Source organism: Zingiber officinale, chromosome 6A (genome assembly GCF_018446385.1).
Source record: "Zingiber officinale cultivar Zhangliang chromosome 6A, Zo_v1.1, whole genome shotgun sequence".
In the NCBI taxonomy this organism is placed as follows: domain Eukaryota; kingdom Viridiplantae; phylum Streptophyta; class Magnoliopsida; order Zingiberales; family Zingiberaceae; genus Zingiber; species Zingiber officinale.
Window position 1 is genome coordinate 148,028,071 of NC_055997.1, and position 24,028 is coordinate 148,052,098.

At 39.4% G+C, this 24,028-nt stretch overlaps 1 protein-coding gene across 1 annotated transcript; it reads right to left on the bottom strand.

The window, feature by feature from the left end:
* Window positions 1-15,466: 15,466 nt before the first annotated feature.
* On the bottom strand, window positions 15,467-17,086 carry LOC121995470. The gene has a single exon (XM_042549202.1). The coding sequence runs from the start codon at window positions 17,084-17,086 to the stop codon at window positions 15,467-15,469; it is 1,620 nt and encodes a 539-aa protein (XP_042405136.1).
* Between the last annotated feature and the right edge of the window lie 6,942 nt (window positions 17,087-24,028).

Sequence of the window (24,028 nt, forward strand, 5' to 3'; positions counted from 1 at the left end):
GTTGTACATCGTTTCTCTTGTTTAGTTCTTTCGTGGTATTCCGTTAAATGAAATAAGGAGCCTGTGATATGTTCTAGTTCGCTTATGGAAGTTTGAAAGCTCATTTGCTTATGTTCTTTTGTTCTTCTAATGTTCTTTTTATCATGATTAGTTGCTGATATGTTAACAGTTAATATGTATTTTCCTACGTATCCCTAAATCATTACTCAATACACATTATGCCTTATCTTTTAACCCAAACAAACTCAACTTAGCGCAGGTTAAATATGTGGATGATGATGTCGAGCATTTGATTCTCTCAAATGAAAAGATAAAGTTTCATTTATCTTGTGTAGAAATGAAGGATTTATGTTTGAAATGTGGTGTCCCCAACTTAGACAAGAAAGGCCTCAATTACCATGAATTGTTGGCTTTAGCACTTAACTTTCATGATTGTCAAGGTCTTGAACTGGGTGAACTTGTTTGGGCAAAACTTACAGATATGTGTAAATTTATGGTGTAGTTATCTTATATGTTTCTTGCTGATTACAAATTAGGTATTTTTATATGCAGTAAATTGATTGAACTTTGAAAAGATTTTCTTTATGATTATCTTCATAATTATTTAAAATGTTAGTATTGTAGATGTTGGGATTAAATTTGATAAAAGTTCTCGACACTATTTGAAGATTTAATATGATAGTAATGTAAATTTATTATTTAATACTTTACTTTGTTGCGTTACATGCTTTGTAGCTAGTGGCTTTGTAAAAACTTTACATTGCTTCACATTTGATTGCTAGATAGAAATGCCAACAGTTGGGACTACTATCATGAATATCATAATTTTGTATTTATCTTTGTTAGATGGGTTGCAGATGTTTGGTACTTGCATAGTTTTCTAAAGAATCTTTTTATTTATATACATTCTCATTGACAAGGCATGCTATGTGGCCAACAGTTGTTGTTAGTGAATCAAATTTTGGTCCTAAGAACGCTTTGAAGCCCTCCCTGACAAATGAATCTATCCTTGTACAGTTTTTTGGGACTCATGATTTTGCAAGGTTGAGTTCTTATTTAAGAGCTGTTGTATTTTACATTATCTCATCAAAGCCATTTTCTCTACTTTTTTTAAAAAACTTTGGATTGGATACTGAAGATTTCGGATCTTAGAATAAAAGGTTATTTCGTTATTTTGAATTGTAGACTATTAAAGGTTATTTTTTATAATTGTTCTACAGGATCAAGTTGAAACAGGCTATTTCGTTTCTCAATGGCCTCCTTTCCTCTTTGCATCTGAAGTGCAAGCAGGCAAGGTTATGTCTTCCATCCAGACTCATGCAGAATCTTTATCTCTAAACCAATCTTTCCACCACCTCCATCATCAAAGCAAAGAGCTCCGCGAGAGGGTCTCTGAATTAGAGCTACAATTGAACGACCCAGCCCAGGCTAGTTATGCACTGTGAGCAGAAATCCAAGCCTTAACCAACCAAACCAAACGACAGGAAGAGTCCCTGATGCGGGTCAAAGATGAGCTCAAAGCTTTGAAAGAGGAGAAAAACACAGCTGAGGACAGGTACCGGCAACAATTAATCCAACAGACTCAGGAAATACAATCCAAGGAAACCCTTCTGTAGGAAAAGAACAAGAAATTGGAGGTTCAGGCAGCTCAGTTGGAAACTCAAGAAGCTGAACTGAGGGCTCTGAAAGCAGAGTTATCCCAATCCTGAGCAGCTTTAACGGGAGTATCTACTGCTTTGGCGGTCTATCGAGAAGGAGAGAGCGATCACTGCCTTCGAAGTCAAATATCATATCTGAGATCTCCCGAATTTTTATCTCAAGCCGGGGCACGCTTTTCTGCATCCGTCCCTTACACGGCGGCTGGAGTTATACGGCAACTTCATGCGCAGAACTTCCTGAACTCCGTACCTCTTGCTGATTTTTTAGACCATGACAAAATTATTCAAGGATTCTCAACTGAGATTTTTGCTCCCTTTAAATGATTTGCGCTAACTATTTGTATGTACGAGCAACTGAACTCTTAAGCAACCGAGCTCTCTTGTCATTTTTTTGAATGTACATATGTATCTTTAAGTTTTATCCATCTATCCTACTACTCTCATGCCCCACGCCTGGCCTGTCTTACACCCGCAGGATCAGATCTTTTCAGACTCGGTAGGGTCGTAGATAATTAGCACTCCAAGGTCGGTCTAGCCTCCTTCCTTGAGCATCCTGCAAATAATAGGCCCCTGATGCTAATTTCTTGGTAACCATGTACGGTCCGTCCCATTGAGGCACCAATTTTGTTACTTCCCCTACGGGCTTCACCTGTTTCCAGACTAAGTCTCCTTCCCCGAAAAAGTGAGGGATCACTCTTCTATTATAGTTCTGTCGCATCCTCTATCTATAAGCTTCCAACCGGGTCGATGTTTGTTCCCGAACTTCGCTGATGAAATCCAGCTCGACCAGTCGTCGTTCGGTGTTCCCCTCATCATATAGCATTCTTCTGGCGAAAGGTATCCCAACCTCCAGAGGCACCACTGCTTCATTACCATACACTAAATGGAAAGGTGTCAAACCCGTACTTTCTCGGGGTGTCATACGATAAGCCCACAGAATGCTCGGCAGCTCATCCACCCAACTGCCTCCCACATGATCCAGCTGTTGGAGTGTATACTGAAAGCCTAAGCTTTGTAAACATTCATTATGAATAAAGAATCACATTTGGTCTAATTATCTACATTTGTTTGTAGTTGTTCATTTAATTTATATTGTAGATAACATAGTATGTGGTGTCACATACAGAAGATGATGTTATCAGTACCTTATAAATTATAAACAGTAGCTTACGACCAGAATGGAAAGGAACAAACCATTAGAAGGTCGTAGTGTAATTAGGTATTAGTTTATCTTGACTATATAATTACACTAGTACACTCAGAGTGTATTGAGTAGGACCATTTGAGGTCGTTCCTTTTATACTGACTTTATAAAGGAACAAAGACCTCAGTTATTATGGAAGTGTGTGCTCTTAATCCTAATATAATAACAAGCACATATGTTTGATATTTATTTCTTTAATTTATCAATGGGTGAGATTTAGTTCGATGAATCAATAAACCCGATCAATTGGGAAATGGTATCACCCATAGTGTGTGTTGTTGATTATAGAAGGAAACTGCGTCCTAGCGATACTAGGTTGATAATGCCCTCAAGAGGAGCTCATAAAGATTGTCATGTTAAACCCTCGCAGGTGGACTTAGTCCGACATGATAATAAGGTTGAGTGGTACTACTCTTGGACTTAGATATTAATTAAATGAGTTGTCAGAACTCACTTAATTAGTGGACATTCGATATCTTAAACACGGGAGACTAACACACTCATAATAAGAAGGAGCCCAAAATGTAATTTGGGATTGGTGCGGTAGTTCAATGATAGTTCTCTAGTGGAATGAATTATCATTGATAAAATTAAGTTGTGTGTTGGCGAACATGGGATGCTTAATTTTATCGGAGACCAAAACCAATTCCTCCTCTCGGTCCCTATCGTAGCCTCTTATTTATAGAGTACTATACCCACATATACCCACCTTCTATACCCACCTAAAGGGGCCGGCCAAGCTAGCTTGGGAACCAAGCTAGGGCCGGCCTGGGTTTAAGGTGGCCGGCCCTAGCTTGAACCCAAGCTAGTAGGGCCGGCCATAATTAATTAAAAGAAAATTTAATTTTAATGTTTATTATTATGTGGAAGATTTAATTTAAAGAGAATTAAAATTAAAATATCTCTCTTGTAAAAGATTTACAAAGATTAAAGAAAGAGATTAGATCTCTTTCCTTATTTGTAGATTGGAGAGATGTTTTATTTTCTCTTTAAAATTATTCACATGTTAATAAAATTAAAATTATAGATATTTCCTTTTATTAACCATGAAGAGATTTTAAAGAGAAATTTTATTTTTTAAAATTTCCGGAAACAAATAAGGAAAGTTTTAATTGTTGATTGAAACTTGTCCAATTTGCTTCCTATTGATTTGGCCGACCATCATTGTTTAATTGGGGAAATATTATTTTATTTTCTCAATTAAATCATGTCAAGGAAATTAAGGAAAATTTATTGTAATTAAATTTCCTAATTTACCTAGGCCAAGGAATATAAAAGAAGGGGTGAGGGTGCCTTCACAAGACACAACATCTATTATTCCTCTCCCTCTTTTGTTCCTTGGTGTGGCCGGCCATCATCTCCTTCTCTTCCTCTTGTGGTGGCCGACCTCTCCTCTCCCTTGGAGTTCTTGTGGTGGCCGGATACTACTTGGAGAAGAAGAAGAAGAAGGAGAGAAAGCTAGCATCTCTTGGAGCTTGGTTAGTATTTTGGTTTTTCTCCTTGGTAAAGCTTTTCTTTTGTGGCCGAACCTTGCTTGGAGGAGAAGAAGGTGGTTGGTGGTTTCTCATCTTGGAAGATCGTTGCCCACACAACGTCCGAGGTTAGAAGAGGAATACGGTAGAAGATCAAGAGGTTTTTCTACAAGGTATAACTAGTAATTTCTATTTCCGCATCATGCTAGTTATTTATGGAAATAATACCAAATACAAGAGGCTTACGTTCTAGTATTTCGAATATGTTTTTTCGAAGTTGTGTTCTTTTGTTTCTTTCTTTTCCTTGTGATTTGATTGTTCTCTTTGGTTAACCTAAAGTTATTTTAGGAAATTAAATATTAGCTTTCTATTAAAGGTTTTGTCTAGTCGGTGGTGATTGCTCCCATATCCAAGAAGGTCATGTGCCTCGCCACGTCAGTACTGGGAACCTTTTATGGAAATTAATATTTAATGGAATTAATAACTTAAGGAGACTTGGGTCGAACGTGTTAAGTTCCGCAGGAGATCCAAGTCAAAACCTAAAAGAACAAATAGATTAAGTTTTGGATCAAACGTGTTAAGTTCCGCAGGCGATCCAAAATTTAATTTAAAAGAACACATGGTAGCTAGGAAAAGGTTCAGACCTTTGTACAAAATTTTTGTACAGTGGAACCTATAGGTTTTCCGAGTAGCAACCAACAATTGGTATCAGAGCTAGGGTTTTGCCTCTGTTTATTTGGTATTTAGTTTAATTATGCACATGTCATACATAATTTAGGCAGGATAATAGTAGGATGTGCTAACTTTGTGGATGTAGGATCCAACTATTATGGCTTTTAGTTAATTATGTGTGATTGGACCCTTGGACATGTCAAGGGCAATTTATATGTGTGTGCATGATTGTATTAAAATACAGGGAGTCGTATTTAGTTTTATTAGGATTTTATTTTTGATCTAGATACATGTACATTCCTTTTATGGAATATAGGATCAAAATGTAAAATTCTATTTATGTCACGGATCGAATCTTGCAAAGCGTGGAACCTTCTAAGGACCAGAGGCGCAGCGGAACTCGGAGCAAGATGGATGCGACAGTTAGACCCGGTGGCGGTGGCCAAATATGGCAGCAGCTTCGGATGACAACACACGAAGGACAATTAAAGATAAAAGCCATAATAGTTGAAAATTAGATTTTCTATTTATTGCTTTTATATTATGCTGTGTGTGCATGTTAGTTTACAAGTTTAGTAGGCTAGCATAGTTAAAATTCCTCATTTATAAATAACTAAGTGGGAGAGGGATTTTTAAATAAATCTCATGGTCTCCATTACTGGTTTGTAAGTGATGCAAACAAGCTTGCGCGTTGGCTCTGAGTGCCTTCCTCCATAACGGATGAGCTTGTTTGTGGATCACTAGAACAGACTTCCATTTTTGGATGACTATAGGAAATTAATTAAGAGCGTGTGATCTTCCCCAACGGAAGGGGCATAATCTTATTAATGGACTTAGTGTCAAGTAATGGTATACACTTAGACACATCTAATAGTATCCTCCCCAACGGAGTCACTATTATTATTTGTGTGACCAAATAATACCAACTATTAATTTTATTTGTCAAAAAGTTAGGTTGACAAGATAATAAAATTAATGGGTTAAAACCCTCTTTTTACAAATGTTGAATTTGTATACGTCTACACTAACGTGGCATACAAAATTCACGGTGTGATGAGGTGTTGGTTAATTTAAAATAGTATTGTTTGAGGAATCAATATTATTCTAAATTTAGAGTTCTGACCAAAAGTTATTTGTGATTCTTAGGATGTCTTTCAACCCATTGCCCATCATACTTCAACAGAATAGACTTACTGGACCAAACTACATAGATTGGGAAAGCTATAAATATGTACTGACCGAGCATTGTCCTGATGCACCCATCGGTGAATCTACCCAAGAGGAGATTGAATATCATAGGAAATGGGTAAAAGCAGATGAGATGGCGCGGTGTTACATTTTGGCTTCAATGTCAAATGTATTGCAACATCAAGATCAAGATTTACCAACAGACTATGATATTATGAACAATCTCAAGGAACTCTTTGGTCATCGTGATAGGGCTTCTAGGCAAGAAGCCATGAGAAAGATAATGACCCACCATGCAAGAGGGTACTCTGTAAGGGATCATATCCTAAAGATGATGGCTTATCCGAACGAGATACGGATCCTTGGAGGAGAAATTGATGGGAAACCCAGATCGATATGATCCTCCAAACGCTACCTAGAAGTTTTGAGCGAACTATAATATGAATAAGAGGGTTTATTCATTAGCGGAACTCCTGACGGAACTTCAAGAGAAGGATTATTTCGTCACAATGCTCAAATTCACTATGTTTGAAAACGGTTCTACTTCTAAACCGAAAGGAAAGAAGAAGAAGAAACAATGTTTCAGAAAGAAAGTGAATAAATCTCGAGTACGGGATTTAAAGCTGGAATGAAGAAGCCAAGGGCAAGTGCTTCATCTGAGAGCAGTCGAAGACTATCCTCGTAGGAACCAAAACAAAGGTATATCTCATGCTCGTTGTTGAAACATGTTTAGCGGTGTTATCTACCAAAGACTGGTGTGTAGATACGGGAGCCACTGATCATGTCTGCAATTCCTTGCAGGGGTTCCAGGAAACCCGACGACTATCTGAAGGGGAGATTACCGTCTACATGGGCAATGCTACTAAGGTGGCAGCTATTGCAGTGGGAGACGTCTACTTGTCTTTTAGTAGAAATAAAAATTTGGTTTTAAGAAATTGTCTTTATGTACCCAGTTTTAGAAAGAATTTAATTTCAGTTTCTAAACTGTTTATAGATGGATATTCAGTTTCTTTCAGTAACGATGTAGTTATTAAAAGAAATAAAGTGATTATCTGTTCAGGTGCATTAGTTGGCAATTTGTATACTTTAAATCCAATTTCTTCCACAAAGCAAAACATGGAAATTTATAACTCATCTTCTAATTCTAATAAGAGAAAAGAACCTTCAGAAATGAACCAAGCATATCTTTGGCATCTAAGACTTGGTCATATCAATTTAAGTAGGATTCAGAGGCTTATAGCCGATGGACTTTTGAGTTCATTAGAGTTGGAAAATTTTCCAACTTGTGAATCTTGCTTAGAAGGTAAGAGGCTGTTCAAGGCCAAGGGGTATAGAGCCAAAAAAGTGTTAGAATTGGTTCACTCTGATTTGTGTGGTCCTATGTCTGTCCAGGCAAGAGGAGGTTTTGAATATTTTGTCTCTTTCATAGACGATTATTCAAGATATGGATACATTTACCTAATGCGCCGCAAGTTTGAGTGCTTTGATAAGTTCAAAGAATACAAGGCTGATGTGGAGAAACGACTAGGTAAAAGTATTAAGACACTACGGTCAGATCGTGGTGGCGAATACCTCTTAGGAGAGTTTAGGAATTACTTATCAGAGGCCGGGATTCAATCCCAATTGTCTGCACCTGGAACACCCCAACAGAATGGTGTGGCAGAACGAAGGAATAGGACTCTTATGGAGATGGTTAGATCAATGATGAGTTATTCAGAATTACCAAATTCGTTTTGGGGATATGCTCTGGAAACAGCAGTATACGTTCTGAACTTAGTACCTTCTAAATCAGTTTCTTCTACTCCCATAGAATTGTGGAATGGGCGAAAACCCAGTCTAAGACATATTCAGATTTGGGGTAGTCCAGCACATGTGCTGAAACCAGATGCTGATAAGTTAGAATCTCGTACAGAAGTTCGCGTGTTTGTAGGATATCCCAAAGGAACAAAAGGTGGTTTATTTTATAGTCCTAAAGACCAGAAGGTCATTGTTAGCACCAATGCCCAGTTTTTAGAAGAAGACTATATAATGGATCACAAGCCCAGTAGTAAAGTCGTTTTAGAAGAACTTAGAGAGGACATGTCTACTTCAATACCAACAGTACAAGATGAAGTACCACAAGAGACTGCAACACGTGTCACACATGATACACAACCACAGATAGTGCCTCGTCGTAGTGGGAGGGTTGTAAGGCAGCCTGAAAGATTCATGTTTTTGGGAGAGTCTTCGGACTTGATCCCGGGTAAACATGAACCTGATCCCCGAACATATGACGAAGCACTCCAAGATATAGATGCAAGATCTTGGCAAAATGAAATGAATTCTGAAATAGAGTCTATGTACTCTAATAAGGTCTGGGAGCTTGTAGAACCACCTGATGGTGTAAAAGCCGTTGGATGCAAGTGGATCTACAAAAGGAAAAGAGGGACAGACGGGAAGGTAGAAACCTTCAAAGCTAGGCTTGTTGCGAAAGGGTACACTCAGAAAGAGGGAATCGATTATGAGGAAACCTTTTCACCGGTAGTCATGCTTAAGTCTATCCGGATACTCTTATCCATTGCTTCTCATATGGATTATGAGATTTGGCAAATGGATGTCAAGACAGCTTTCCTTAATGGAAGTCTTGAAGAGAACATCCATATGAAGCAACCAGAAGGATTTATTGAAAAAGGCAAAGAGCATCTAGTGTGCAAGCTCAATCGGTCCATTTATGGACTGAAGCAAGCTTCAAGGTCTTGGAACATCCGGTTTAATGAAGTAATCCAGTCATATGGATTTATTCAAAGTCCGGATGAGTCTTGTGTATATAAGAAGTGTAACGGAAACGTGGTGGTATTTCTTGTACTATACGTAGATGATATTTTGTTAATTGGCAACAATGTCAAGGTATTATCAGACGTAAGGGTATGGTTGTCCAAACAATTTGATATGAAGGACTTAGGAGAATGTGCGCACATTCTTGGGATCAAAGTTATAAGGGATCGCAAGAAAAGAATGTTGTGTCTATCCCAAGCTTCATATATAGATACAATCCTTGCTCGTTTTAGCATGCAAGACTCCAAGAAAGGTTTCTTACCTTTTAGACATGGAGTAGCTCTATCTAAAGAGATGTCTCCAAAGACATCAAAAGAGATAGAGGACATGAAAGCAGTTCCTTATGCTTCGGCTGTAGGAAGCCTAATGTATGCAATGCTATGTACGAGACCTGATATCTGTTTTGCCGTAGGCATGGTCAGCAGATCGAGTAACCCTGGACAAGGACATTAGACTGCAGTAAAGCATATATTAAAGTACCGAGAAGGACTAGGATTATATGCTAGTTTACCAAGCAGATGATTTGCTCCTGTGGGTTACACGATTTTGATTTTCAATCGATAGGGACAATAGTAAGTCTACATCAGCTATGTGTTTACTTTAGGAGGTGGAGCCATTTCATGGAGGAGTGTTAAGCGGAATGCGTTTCGGACTCAACCATGGAAGTCGAGTATGTAGCACCTCGAGGCAAAGCAGTATGGCTCGGGAACTTTCTAATGGACTTAGATGTGATTCTGGTTTGCCCAAGATCATCACAATTTATTGTGATAATAGCGTGCGATTGCAAACTCGAAGGAACCACGAGCTCATAAGGCGAGTAAACATATAGAGCGCAAGTACCACGATACGAGATATCGTGAAGCGAGGAGAAGTTGTCATCGCCAAGATTGCATCACGGATAACCTTGGCGATCCTTTCACTAAGGCCCTTCCCAAAAGTTTTCGATCGGCATGTGGAGGAATGGGAATCGATGTATGGTAGAAGATATGGCAACTTAGTCATTAGTATAAGTGGGAGATTGTTGGAGTGTATATTGAAAGCCTAAGCTTTGTAAACATTCATTATGAATAAAGAATCACATTTGGTCTAATTATCTACATTTGTTTGTAGTTGTTCATTTAATTTATATTGTAGATAACATAGTATGTAGTGTCACATACAGAAGATGATGTTATCAGTACCTTATAAATTATAAACAGTAGCTCACGACCAGAATGGAAAGGAACAAACCATTAGAAGGTCGTAGTGTAATTAGGTATTAGTTTATCTTGACTATATAATTACACTAGTACACTCAGAGTGTATTGAGTAGGACCATTTGAGGTCGTTCCTTTTATACTGACTTTATAAAGGAACAAAGACCTCAGTTATTATGGAAGTGTGTGCTCTTAATCCTAATATAATAACAAGCACATATGTTTGATATTTATTTTTTAATTTATCAATGGGTGAGATTTAGTTCGATGAATCAATAAACCCGATAAATTGGGAAATGGTATCACTCATAGTGTGTGTTGTTGATTATAGAAGGAAACTGTGTCCTAGTGATACTAGGTTGATAATGTCCTCAAGAGGAGCTCATAAAGATTGTCATGTTAAACCCTGCAGGTGGACTTAGTCCGACATGATAATAAGGTTGAGTGGTACTACTCTTGGACTTAGATATTAATTAAATGAGTTGTCAAGAACTCACTTAATTAGTGGACATTCGATATCTTAAACACGGGGAGACTAACACACTCATAATAAGAAGGAGCCCAAAATGTAATTTGGGATTGGTGCGGTAGTTCAATGATAGTTCTCTAGTGGAATGAATTATCATTGATAAAATTAAGTTGTGTGTTCAATATGGGATGCTTAATTTTATCGGAGACCAAAACCAATTCCTCCTCTCGGTCCCTATCGTAGCCTCTTATTTATAGAGTACTATACCCACATATACCCACCTTCTATACCCACCTAAAGGGGCCGGCCAAGCTAGCTTGGGAACCAAGCTAGGGCCAACCTAAGCGTGGCTGGCCCTAGCTTGAACCCAAGCTAGTAGGGCCGGCCATAATTAATTAAAAGAAAATTTAATTTTAATGTTTATTATTATGTGGAAGATTTAATTTAAAGAGAATTAAAATTAAAATATCTCTCTTGTAAAAGATTTACAAAGATTAAAGAAAGAGATTAGATCTCTTTCCTTATTTGTAGATTGGAGAGATGTTTTATTTTCTCTTTAAAATTATTCACATGTTAATAAAATTAAAATTATAGATATTTCCTTTTATTAACCATGAAGAGATTTTAAAGAGAAATTTTATTTTTAAAATTTCCGGAAACAAATAAGGAAAGTTTTAATTGTTGATTGAAACTTGTCCAATTTGCTTCCTATTGATTTGGCCGACCATCATTGTTTAATTGGGAAATATTATTTTATTTTTCTCAATTAAATCATGTCAAGGAAATTAAGGAAAATTTATTGTAATTAAATTTCCTAATTTACCTAGGCCAAGGAATATAAAAGAAGGGGTGAGGTGCCTTCACAAGACACAACATCTATTTATTCTCTCCTCTTTTGTTCCTTGGTGTGGCGGCCATCATCTCCTTCTCTTCCTCTTGTGGTGGCCGAACCTCTCTCTCTTCCTTGGAGTTCTTGTGGTGGCGGATACTACTCGGAGAAGAAGAAGAAGAAGGAGAGAAAGCTAGCATCTCTTGGAGCTTGGTTAGTATTTTGGTTTTTCTCCTTGGTAAAGCTTTTCTTTTGTGGCGAACCTTGCTTGGAGGAGAAGAAGGTGGTTGGTGGTTTCTCATCTTGGAAGATCGTTGCCCACACAACGTCCGAGGTTAGAAGAGGAATACGGTAGAAGATCAAGAGGTTTTTCTACAAGGTATAACTAGTAATTTCTATTTCCGCATCATGCTAGTTATTTATGGAAATAATACCAAATACAAGAGGCTTACGTTCTAGTATTTCGAATATGTTTTTTCGAAGTTGTGTTCTTTTGTTTCTTTCTTTTCCTTGTGATTTGATTGTTCTCTTTGGTTAACCTAAAGTTATTTTAGGAAATTAAATATTAGCTTTCTATTAAAGGTTTTGTCTAGTCGGTGGTGGTTGCTCCCATATCCAAGAAGGTCATGTGCCTCGCCACGTCAGTACTGGGAACCTTTTATGGAAATTAATATTTAATGGAATTAATAACTTAAGGAGACTTGGGTTGAACGTGTTAAGTTCCGCAGGAGATCCAAGTCAAAACCTAAAAGAACAAATAGATTAAGTTTTGGATCAAACGTGTTAAGTTCCGCAGGCGATCCAAAATTTAATTTAAAAGAACACATGGTAGCTAGGAAAAGGTTCAGACCTTTGTACAAAATTTTTGTACAGTGGAACCTATAGGTTTTCCGAGTAGCAACCAACACCAGCTTGACCTTGAGCCCACGTATTATTTCTCGATTGACTACTTCTGTCTGACCATTGCTTTGAGGATGAGCCACCGAAGTAAAGGTTTGAGTTATATCGAGCCTCCTGCACAAAGTTTGTATCTTGTGTCCCTGAAATTGTCTTCCATTATCTGACACTAATTTATGAGGCAGGCCAAATCTGCAAAACATATTCTTCCACAGAAACTGAATCACAGCCTCCTCGGTAATTCTGGCCAGAGCTTCGGCCTCTACCCACTTGGAGAAGTAGTCTACTGCTACCAATAGAAAGCGCCTTTGACCCGTGGCCATTGGGAAAGGTCCCATTATGTCCATCCCCCATTGATCAAACGGACAAGAAACTATAGAAGTTTTCAACAGCTCAGCGGGTCGGTGCGTCAAGTTCTGATGCTTTTGGCATGACAAACAAGTATTCACCAGCTTCTGGGCGTCCTTTTGCAGAGTAGGCCAGAAATATCCTGCCAGTAGCACTTTCCGAGCCAGCGTTCTTCCGCCTGCATGATTGCCACAGCACCCCAAATGTACCTCCCGCAAGGCCTGATCTGCTTCTTCCATATTCAAGCACTTGAGCAGAGGTCTGGAAAAAGACCTCTTGTATAGTTGATCTCCAATCATAACATAAGAGTGGGCCTGTCTCCTGAGCAGACGCGCCTCTTCTAGGTTGGTTGGTACAATTCCTTGCTGGAGGAAATTTATTACTGGCGCCCTCCAATCAATCACTCCTCCCAGATTATTTTGTAAATCTATCTGAGCTATAAAGAAGGTCTGTGATATAGATCAGTCGAGTACCCAGGTGGTCAGAGAGTTGGCCATTTTGGCTAATTCATCCGCTCTTTCATTTTCAGCCCTGGGAATCTTAGTGACTGTGACTTCCCTAAATTCCTCCCTCATCTTCTCATAGGCTTCCTTGTAAACTTGCATCTTGTCGTTGTTTACCTCAAAATGTCCGGTCACCTGTTGGGTTACTAGCTGCGAATCTGAATATATTATGACTCAGCTTGCCCCCACATGCCGAGCTGCTTGTAGACCTGCCAGTAGAGCTTCATATTCTGCCTCGTTGTTGGTAGCTCTGAAACTCAGCCGTACAGCCAGTTGCATAATGTCTCCTTGCGAAGATATTAAAAGTACACCTACACCACTTCCATGATGTGTAGCCGACCCGTCTACATAAACCTTCCAGACCTCCTCCGAATCCACTTGATACACTTCTGTCAAGAAATCTGCCAGAGCCTGTGCCTTGATCGCGGTTCAGGGATGATACTGTATATCATATTCCCCTAGCTCGGTTGCCCATTTGATAAGCCGACCTGCTACCTCCACCTTGGTGAGATCTCGACCCATAGTACTGTTTGTCAGGACGGTAATAGGGTGCGCCAAAAATACGGCCGGAGGCGCCGAGCCATGAGAACAAGTCCGTAAACCAACTTCTCCAGGGCTGTGTACCGAGACTCAGCCCCCTTCAATAGATGACTGAAAAAATACACTGGCCGTTGTACATTGTCCTGCTCTTTAACTAGCACGGCCCCCACGGCCTCAGGGGTGGCTGATAAATAAACCCAAAGGGGCTCTCCAACAACAGCTTTGAACAGTGATGGTAAAGATTCCAGGTATTGCTTTAGCTCCTCAAAAGCCTGCGTGCACTCTTCCGTCCACTGAAACTTAGCTGTTTTCCTAAGCACTTTGAAGAAGGGCGCGGCTCGATCCGCAGATCTGAAGATGAATTTGGACAACGCCGTTATCCTGTCTACTAACTTCTACGTTTCCTTCAGATTCTGAGGGATCTACATGTTTCGGAGCGCTTGAATCTTCTCATGATTGGCTTCTATCCCTCGTTCAGTCACCAAATATCCCAGAAACTTCCCTCCTTTGGCCCCAAACAGACATTTCAGAGGATTCAGCTTGACACCATATTGTCTCAAAGTTCCATAGGTTTCTTCCACATCTTTTATTAGATTGGACGCCAGGGGGGACTTGATCAAGATGTCATCAACATAGACTTCGACGTTCCGTCCGATCTGCCCCCGGAAGATTTTGTCCATCATCCTTTAGTAGGTGGCTCCAGCATTCCTGAGCCCAAACGGCATGACAGTATAGCAGAAATTACCATCAGCCGTTATGAAACTAACCTTCTCCTGATCCTCCTTAGCCAGGGGTATCTGATGGTATCCCTGGTAAGCATCCATCATGCATATCCTCTTACAGCCAGCAGTTGAATCCACCATCTGATCGATCCGAGGGAGAGGATAACAGTCTTTGGGGGTGGCTTTGTTGAGATCGCGGAAGTCTATGCAAACCCTCCACTTGTTGTTAGGCTTCTTTACCAATACGACGTTAGATAGCCAGGACGAGAATTGTACCTCCCGAACATGCCCTGCTTTCTTGAGCTGATCCACTTCGGCTCGGATAATTTTATTCTGGTCAGCAGAAAAATTTATCTTCTTCTGCTTGACTGGCTTGGCTTCAGGTATTAAATGTAGCTTGTGCTCAGCTATCTCTGATTTGACTCCGAGCAGTTCTTCCGGGGACCAAGCAAAAACATCTTTGTTACGGGTCAGACACCGTATCAGCTCCGACCTAAGCTCCAAGGGTAAGTCACTAGCAATGCGAGTGATGCTCTCCGCTCTGTCAAGATGCAGCTGAACCTCTTCCCAAGAGATAGGCTCCTCTGCAACAGGTAAAGGTTCTTCTTGAATAGCGTGCACACCACCATCGCGGATCATTCGGCTCTTGCGCGCCTCTACCCGAACCATGTCGATGTAGCAGCTACGGGATACCTTCTGCTCTCCCTTGACTTCCCCGATCCGCTCACCGACCGGGAACTTAATCTTCTGATGAAAGGTAGAAACGGCAACCCTGAACTCGTGCAAAGCTGGCCTTCCCAGAATGACATTGTAGGAAGAAGGAGAGTCCACCACTATAAAGGTGCTCCTCCTAGTGCGCACCAGTGGTTCAGTGCCCATGGATATGGCCAGCTTAATCTGACCCATTGGCTTGACCTCGTTACCCGTAAACCCATATAGAGATGTGGTTACGGGCTAAAGCTCAGCGGCATCGATCTGCATCTCCTCGAATGCAGCTCTGAATAAAATATTAACCGAACTCCCGGTATCAACGAATACCCGAGCCACTCGGCTGTTAGCGATAACGACCTTGATAATGAGAGCATCGTTATGGGGTAATTCCAAACCCTCCAAATCTTGTGGCCCAAAGTTGATAACAGGGCTAGACGCCTGCTCGTGGCTGCACCCAACAGCCCCCACATATAACCGCCGACCATGTGACTTACGGGCTCGGCCGGAGTCCCCATCAGTGGGTCCTCCCGAAATCATGCCGATCTCTCGTACAGCAGTGTTGCCCCTATTTTCCATCTCCCCGACATCTCTTTGGTCCCCCACGGGACCAGCCTGATTAGAAGGGCCTGTCAGGTTGGGCCGAGCGCGTCCAGCCGCGGCCCGCTCTTCTTCCATTCTCTGTATTTGGGGTGCCAACTCCGGGGGAGGTAAGCCTTGCTCGACAGCTCGCCTAGAATCACAGGCGAATTGGAAGCAATTACTGATATCATGCGTCCTGGACCAATGATATGTGCAATATGGTGCTCCTCTTGGTCCAGGTCTGGGCGCGTGTATGGCAGCAACTCGAGGAGCTGGTCTGACTCCTTGGGCGGGCTGCAGGACAGGCCTGGGTTGAACGCGTTGAAGAGGCTGAGCTAGCTGTGGTGCCCTCCTTTCAGGTCGGTTGCTAGGAGCCACTGTCTTTTCGGCCTTCCTCCTAGCCGCCTGAGCCTCCTCCACTTTGATGTAGCAGGAAGCTTTCTCCACCATATCATCAAAATTTCGAGCAGGATTTTTGATAAGGTCCCTGAAGAATTCCCCTTCCAGCAGTCCGTGAGAGAAGGTGCTCATCAGTATTTCCGAGGTGGCAGAAGGGACGTCATTGGCCACCTGGCTGAACCGATTAATATAGCTTCTCAAGGGCTCGATCGGACCCTGTTTCAGAGCGAAAAGACAGTGGTCAGTCTTTTGATACTTACGACTACTAGCGAAACGACGCAAGAAGACCGTTTTGAAATCCAAGAAGTGATTGATAGATCCTGGGGGCAACCCATCAAACCACTTCTGCGCCAAGCCCGACAAGGTATGCAGGAATACTCGGTATTTGACAGCATCACTATATTGATACAACATGACCGCGTTTTTGAATTTTCGCAAATGCTCTTCTGGATCCTTGCTTCCATCGTATTCTCCTATGTTTGGAGCGCGATACCCCCTCGGTAGACTTTCCCTCAATATCTGAACCGAGAAGGGTACCTTGTCATCCGGGTCTTCGGGTAGATCTTTGGCAGAGATGATAGCTTTTCTCTTTCTTGAATCCCGAAGCGGATGTAGAGAGCTTTCCGCCACCGACACCGGCGGATCTTCTTTCTTCGGACTATGCTCGCGCTCGCGAGGCCCTGGTTGATGATAGTTGCGGCGAGGCTCTCGGAATGAAGCACGAGAAAGTTCTTCTGGCTGCTTCCTTTTCGAGCCCCTGCCGGAGACAGGAGCTGGCTCTTTGGACGTTTCAGGCGCTAGGCGAGGTCGTGAAACTGTTCCCTGCTTCTCAGAGGCGACTCGCTTTTTGACCTCCTTGAAGAGCTCGTATTCCCCAGCGGTCATGGTAACATTAATCCTTCAGCTGGAACTTTGACCAGAGTCCTCCATCTTCACTCTTCGGATCAGGCTCCTGTGTTTCCCACAAACGGTGCCAAATTTGATCCTGTCCGAAAGCTGAGTCGGACGAAGGCTGGTCACGGCGTCCTGGTTGTTGACGGAAAGTCGTGGATGATCCGGCTCCCGCGGGCGGCTGACGATGCTACAGGCTCCTGCATACACTCAGACGATCCCCCCCTTCACGTTAGAGACCAGAACCCAGGGAAAAAGTCCCCGGGTCAGGCCCTCCGTCGCTCAAGTCAGGTACTTTTTCCCCAGAAAACGCAGAGACGAAAGAAAAAGCGACTGAAAGTGAAAAGTTGTGGAAAAAAGTGTTGAGAGAGCGTACCCGCGTACGAGGAATCCTCCCTTTTTTATGCGCCAACTAGGGCTTCTAGAATCTGCAAGCATCTCAGAAAACGTTAGACGCTGGGCTTTGTCATGTAGTGAAGGACACCTGTCTGGCTACTATTGGTTAGGGAGGCATCTTCTCGTTTAGGAACCTCCGCCTTTGCGCAGGGGCTTTGTCATGTAGTGAAAGACACCTGTCTTGTTACTATTGGTTATGAAGGCATCTTCTCGTTTAGGAACCTCCGCCTGTGCGTATGTCCCCTGGTATGTGATGATTACCCCCTCACATCCTCCTGTCAGACCTGCTCCCTAGCTTTTAAGCGCAGCCTGTAGTCGAGTTGTCTCTGAATAGCTCTGCCGATTCCAACCTGTACCGTGTGACTTATGCTCCGGACCTTCGAACGTAGGCCTGTAGATCGAGCTATCTCTGAACAGCTCTGCCGATCCCGACCTGTACTGTGTAACTTATGCTTCAGGCCTTCGAACGCAGGCCTGTAGATCGAGTTGTCTCTGAACAGCTCTGTCGATCCCGACCTGTACCGTGTGACTTATGCTCCGGGCCTTCAAACGCAGGCCTGTAGATCGAGCTGTCTCTGAACAGCTCTGTCGATCCCGACCTGTACCCTGTGACTTATGCTCCGGGCCTTCAAACGCAGGCCTGTAGATCGAGTTGTCTCTGAACAACTCTGTCGATCCCGACCTGTACCGTGTGGCTGATGCTCCGGGCCTTCGAACGCAAGCCTGTAGATCAAGCTGTCTCTGAACAGCTCTGCCGATCCTGACCTGTACCGTGTGGCTGATGCTCCGGGCCTTCGAACGCAGGCCTATAGATCGAGCTGTCTCTGAACAGCTCTGCCGATCCCGACCTGCACCCTGTGTTCCGCCTGTCATTGCCTTTTGCCCCTGACTACTTTGCCCCCTTGATCGACAGGTCTAGCGGCACTCTGACTGCCACAGATGCTTGACTTTGCCTGTCACGTCATCTTGACTATTGACTGCTAAGTCACCTTGACTTATGGCCATGACATAGCCTTGATCCTTTTCTCATGGGCCCCCACTCCCTATTGCGCGCCGTATCAAGACCCAAGACGTGACAACAACAAAAAGGCATTTTCTTTCAAAGAATCCCTTATTAACTTGAAAATGACACCCTTCTCTTCTTATATACGCTATTTAGCCCGATTCCCAATGTTATTTTTTAAAAATTTAATAAATATGTAGCTATTATATGCTAACCATAATTTAAAACATAAAACATTTACTTTAACTATTTGGCTAAAGTGAGTAAATCTTTATCTTCTTCTCAAAGGCTAATGGAATCCTATCTTTTTTTCAACTGGACTTGTGATATTTTTCCTAATGCAATTATGCTAATGATATATTTTCTTTACTGGATCTTCCTGAGAAATACAATAAATGCATTATTTTCACAATATACTACTCACATTCATTCTCTGTATTCTGCAGCTTTACTTGCAGATCATTTTTCGCATTCTGTTCAGCCAGAAGCTGAGATTTTAATTCCAGGATCTCAGAATCATCTGTTCAAGAAAATATTTTTTTATGAAATATTAGGTGTTATTGCGTGATATGTCATCTAGCTTCAGAAGAAAAATACCTTTTATGAGGGTAATTCGGCAAATCCCGGTGACCATTGACCAGGAAATCCTCAAGGTTCATAAAACCACAGTAGATATTAAAATAAGTTGAAAAAAAAATCAGATGGCAAAGTGAGCAAGTATTCCCATTCTAATGATTTTTCACTATTAGCCTTGCTCCCTTATACGACGATGTGACCAAATATAACAAAACTTCTACTGTCTTTTTCATGTTAACAGATAGTAAGAATGGTCTTCCCATTTCAAACAATACAACAGAACCTCCAGGAGAATTTGGCTTCTACATTTCCCCTCAAACCAAAAAAGGATTAGAACAAGTACCCAAGCTTAATAAGTTTGAGCTGTAACTTAATTTGATTTTGATAACTTAACACTGAATATACTAATAGAAAGTGCATAATACAAAGTGGTTTGGGTAGAGTCAATGACAGTATTTAATTAGCCAGATCTAGTGAATCCTAAAATCTATAGTTGCTACTTTTTCCTATCAAATTAGTAAAAATCAAATGCATTTATTAAGTAGCGCAAGTGAAGTAAATATATTAATATAAATATTGTTTAAAATCATATCCGAAATATAAAATGGCTCGGGTAAAGTCAATGCCGGCCAGTATTTAGCACAATCTAGTATCACGAGGGAAACTTAACATTTAAAGTTTGCAACCAAAAGCATTTATTTGTTCCTACTGGGGTAACATGTGAATTTGCAAAGTCAATGACATACTCGACCTGCTTTAAAATCATTGCAAGTGGCTTCAAGAGCTTCGCGTTTCATGATTTCACGATCACAACTCATCTTCAATGACTGAATCTCCAATAGTGCATATATCATTGTATCCCTGTCAATGAGAATTGCAAGCAACAAACATGTAATACTGCCATTCGCCATCCATCAGAAGAAAATTTCAAGTGCCCATTTCTTCACATATTCTTCTTCTCTAGAACCACCAACCGCCTTCTGCACCTTTTTGTCTCCACTCGATTACCAGTCATCAAACGAACCACTAACTAATATCGAGAGTAAAATGACCTAACAAATGCGATCGAGAACTTGGACATTACAGATTAAAAACCCTTGTTTGATTTGGACAGCCCGATCTACCAGTCGGTGAGGAAGGAGATCCCGACGTAGAAGAGAAGAGAGGCATTTTGAACCGTGCACTTACCTGGTAGATCCGATCGAAGTCTCGTACTAGGGTTTCCAACTCCTCGCCGTTCTCCATCCCTTCCATCTTGCCGCCAGCAGCGTAACACCGAGACGAAGTGGTTATTTACTAACATCTACAAATTCCAACTTATTTATCAGAACAAATAAAGGAAACTTAGCTATCGTGCTAGTATATGTGGATGACCTAGTCATAACAGGCAATGATAAAGCAGGAATTCTTCAAACGAAGGAGAATTTATCAGTTCGATTTCAAATGAAAGAATTTGGGTAACTTAAGCATTTTCTTAGTTTAGAGATTGATCGTACACAAAATGGAATATTTCTTTGTCAACAAAAATATTCCAAAGACTTGTTGAAAAAGTTTGGAATGCTCGAATGCAAGCCAATCTCGACACCTATGGAACCAAATGTCAGAATGTGTGCAGATGAAGGGAAATGCTTGGAAGATGCAACTATGTGTCAACAATTGGTAGGCAGTCTCATCTACTTACCCTTAACTCGACCTGAGTGGTATCCGATTACTATCGCCTTTTTACCTATAATCGCAGCCTCTTTATATAGGAGCTCAGATCAACGATAATGTTATTGATCGATTAATGATCATTACTCAACTGTTTTTTATTTTGCATCAATCTTCCTTTAATGCATTCAACATGATTTAGTACAATCCGGGCCCTAGATTTGCACCCCCTGCTCATCCACGCGTGAGAGAGAGTCTCTCGCTATGTATTTGTTCACATCATTAATGCATGTGAATTAATATAAACCAACCAATATGCCATGAAACTCCCAATGTAGAACTAAAGTCTCATTCCCAATGGAGCATCTTTCCTCTTCTACCTCTTCTCCATTCACATCACTTATATCCAACAAGTAAAGTCCAACATTTCATATATCGGGAAAAAATATGATAGGACAAGTTCAAGATTAATTTTTGATAATGAATTAGATCATACAAATATAAATCCTTTTTACTACAAGGTTAGTATTCAATTACTTATACAACATCAAGGGAAATCTTGACGTAACAATAAAATTATTATTGTGACATAAAAGCAATAAAATTATTATTGTGACCTAAAAGTAATAAGCTTGAATAACAAATATAATCATTGAGGATAATAAACCTTTCTCCGGGATTCAACATTACTAGGAGCTTTTGTATTTTTTTTATCAAGTTAAAAAATAATCAATTAAATTTATTTAACTAAAAAAATTTGCCCATAAATATCAATGTTGAATTATAAAAAATTAAAAAGAGTGTGCATAAGTGGAGGAGCATGTCACAACAATAAGAAAAGTAAAATAAAAGTTAAAATGAAATAATAATACAATATTAAATATACTTTTAACTTTCAAATATAATTTTATAAAAAAAATAGTAATTACTAATAAATATAACCAATAAATATTTTTTATTTATTAATCAAACTTAATTTTGGTCGATAAATTAAATTTTTATCAATAAAAAATTATAAGTTATAGATAAATTTAATAAAAAAATTACCAACCAAATCTAACTTTAATAATAAAAAATTAAAATTATCAATCAAATCGAATTTTGAGGAATAAAAAATTAAAAATCAAATTTAATTTTAATCTATAAAAATTAAAAATTATTGATCAAATTTTTATCACTAAAAAATTAAAATTAACAATCAAAATAAATATTAATTAAAATTTATTTTAACCATAATTTTAAATATTCACCATCCACATTCATATATCTATAAAATAATAATTATATTTTATTTAATATATATATTTTGTTGTGGGAGCAAGTAGCTTTTTTTATTTTCTTTTATTTATTTATTTATTTTTTGGTTAAGCTATTTGTTGTAGGTTACTTCTGGTGCGGATTAGAATATTAAGTATAAAAAAAAATTCAAACCGAAAAATTTGTTTAAGTGTGGAGAGGTGTGCAACATAAAGTAAATAAGATAATAAAATTCTTTCGAGATATATAAGCTCCCTATTATACTGATCTATATACATATATATAATAGGGAGCTTAGCCTTGAGCCGACTTTACATGTATCCACCATATATATACCTGCTAGAAAACTATTCTTGATCCGTTGTTCACGAAAAACTTTATGAGCTAGATTGTTCTTGTCAATCCCACCCATGCTAACAATTCCAAACACATCATTCTGTGTATCATGATTGAGTATCATGTTAATGAGAGTTTGTGCAACATCTTCAATTTCTGTCCTATGATGTTAGCCTTAACATCCAAAGAAGTGGTCGGGTGAGATGTTACTTGATGATCTTGTGGCTATTGACAGCTTGTTAAGGGCCTTAATCTACTGTTATTTCTCCATCTTCCTTAATCTCTTTCGGTCTATCATCAAGTCTCTCAAAAGTCACAACAATCGAGATGAAAAAATATTAAAAATTTTGATATATCATACATATCATATCAACATTTATTGAATATAATGATATTAATAGTATATCAAAAATTTTGGTACAATATTATATCGTACTAAATTTTTCTATATCAATATTGATATAACTTTTATTATTTTCGATATTCGGCATACCAAAATATTGAAATATCAAACAATTTAGATGAATAATTAGGTAGATATAATTTTTTTCCTTTTTAATTTTGATATATCAAACATACCAAAAATCCAAAATATTGGCACATTCCTAATCTCATGGTGGGACTTGGTGTACATAAAGGAAGAAACAAGCAGAGTGAAGGAAATCTTACAAGCAAAGAAGAAGAAGACGAGGACGAGGACGGTTGAATGCTCAATAACATGCCACCGCCTAGAAGATTGAAGATAAAGGCGTAGTCAGAATTAAAAATTATCTAAGTGGACCGATGACTATAATTAATAATTAAAAAGTATAAATAAAATAAAAAAGATTATGGCTTCATAACTACATGATTCCTTAGTATCTGGCCAGCACTCACCCTCCATACATCACGAAGCACAAGGAAGAATCTGTAGAATAATGCATCGACATCAATTCAAGTTTTAGCTTCATCATCATTTCCTTTTGGTTTCTTCAACATTTGCCTGAGTAGCTCTATCATCCTCGTGTAATTTCTGGACACATGTATCCATATACGTGTTGGAAGACACATATATCCATATACGTGTTGGAAAACCATCTTGATTTGCTCGTCATCAAAAATTTGATGAGCTGCTCTTGCCAATCTCACTCATGCCAACCATTATGTTTATCATGCTTCAACTAAGTGTTATATGTTCTCCTAATTTTTTTGATTATATTTATATTCTTAAATATTAATTCGACATAAAATATTAAAATGATAATTTTTTTTAATATAAATTAATTATTATAAAATAAAATTTAAAAAACAACAGTCTAGCAATGAATCGATGGATTGATTGATATGGAACTCCATCATAGATTAGGAAAGTAAGAAATTTAACCTCAAGTGGAACAGTAGATTAATCCTTCAAAAAAGTACTTAAACCCTATTTTAAAGAAATAAGAATAAAAATCAGAATACATTATTTTTCGTAATCAAAACAGCGTCCAATACCACCAACCCTACTGATAAAATTAGATAGGTAAATGCTGAACAAGTCTATAAAATTATAGTTATTACAATAGAAATATTCTTGAATATAATAGAACAAGCCTATATTACAGAAGTAACTTAAGCTATAAGCTGTGCACGTCGTGACTGTTGTTAAACAAATTAACTCACCCGACTGATTCAAGGTTTAAATTGAAACCGGCCGATTAAAAAAAACCGGTCAAATATTTTACTTGAGGATAACG

Excerpts from the sequence above, each read along its gene's own strand:
- LOC121995470 (XM_042549202.1), bottom strand. The coding sequence starts at position 17,086 with ATGACCGCTGGGGAATACGAGCTCTTCAAGGAGGTCAAAAAGCGAGTC.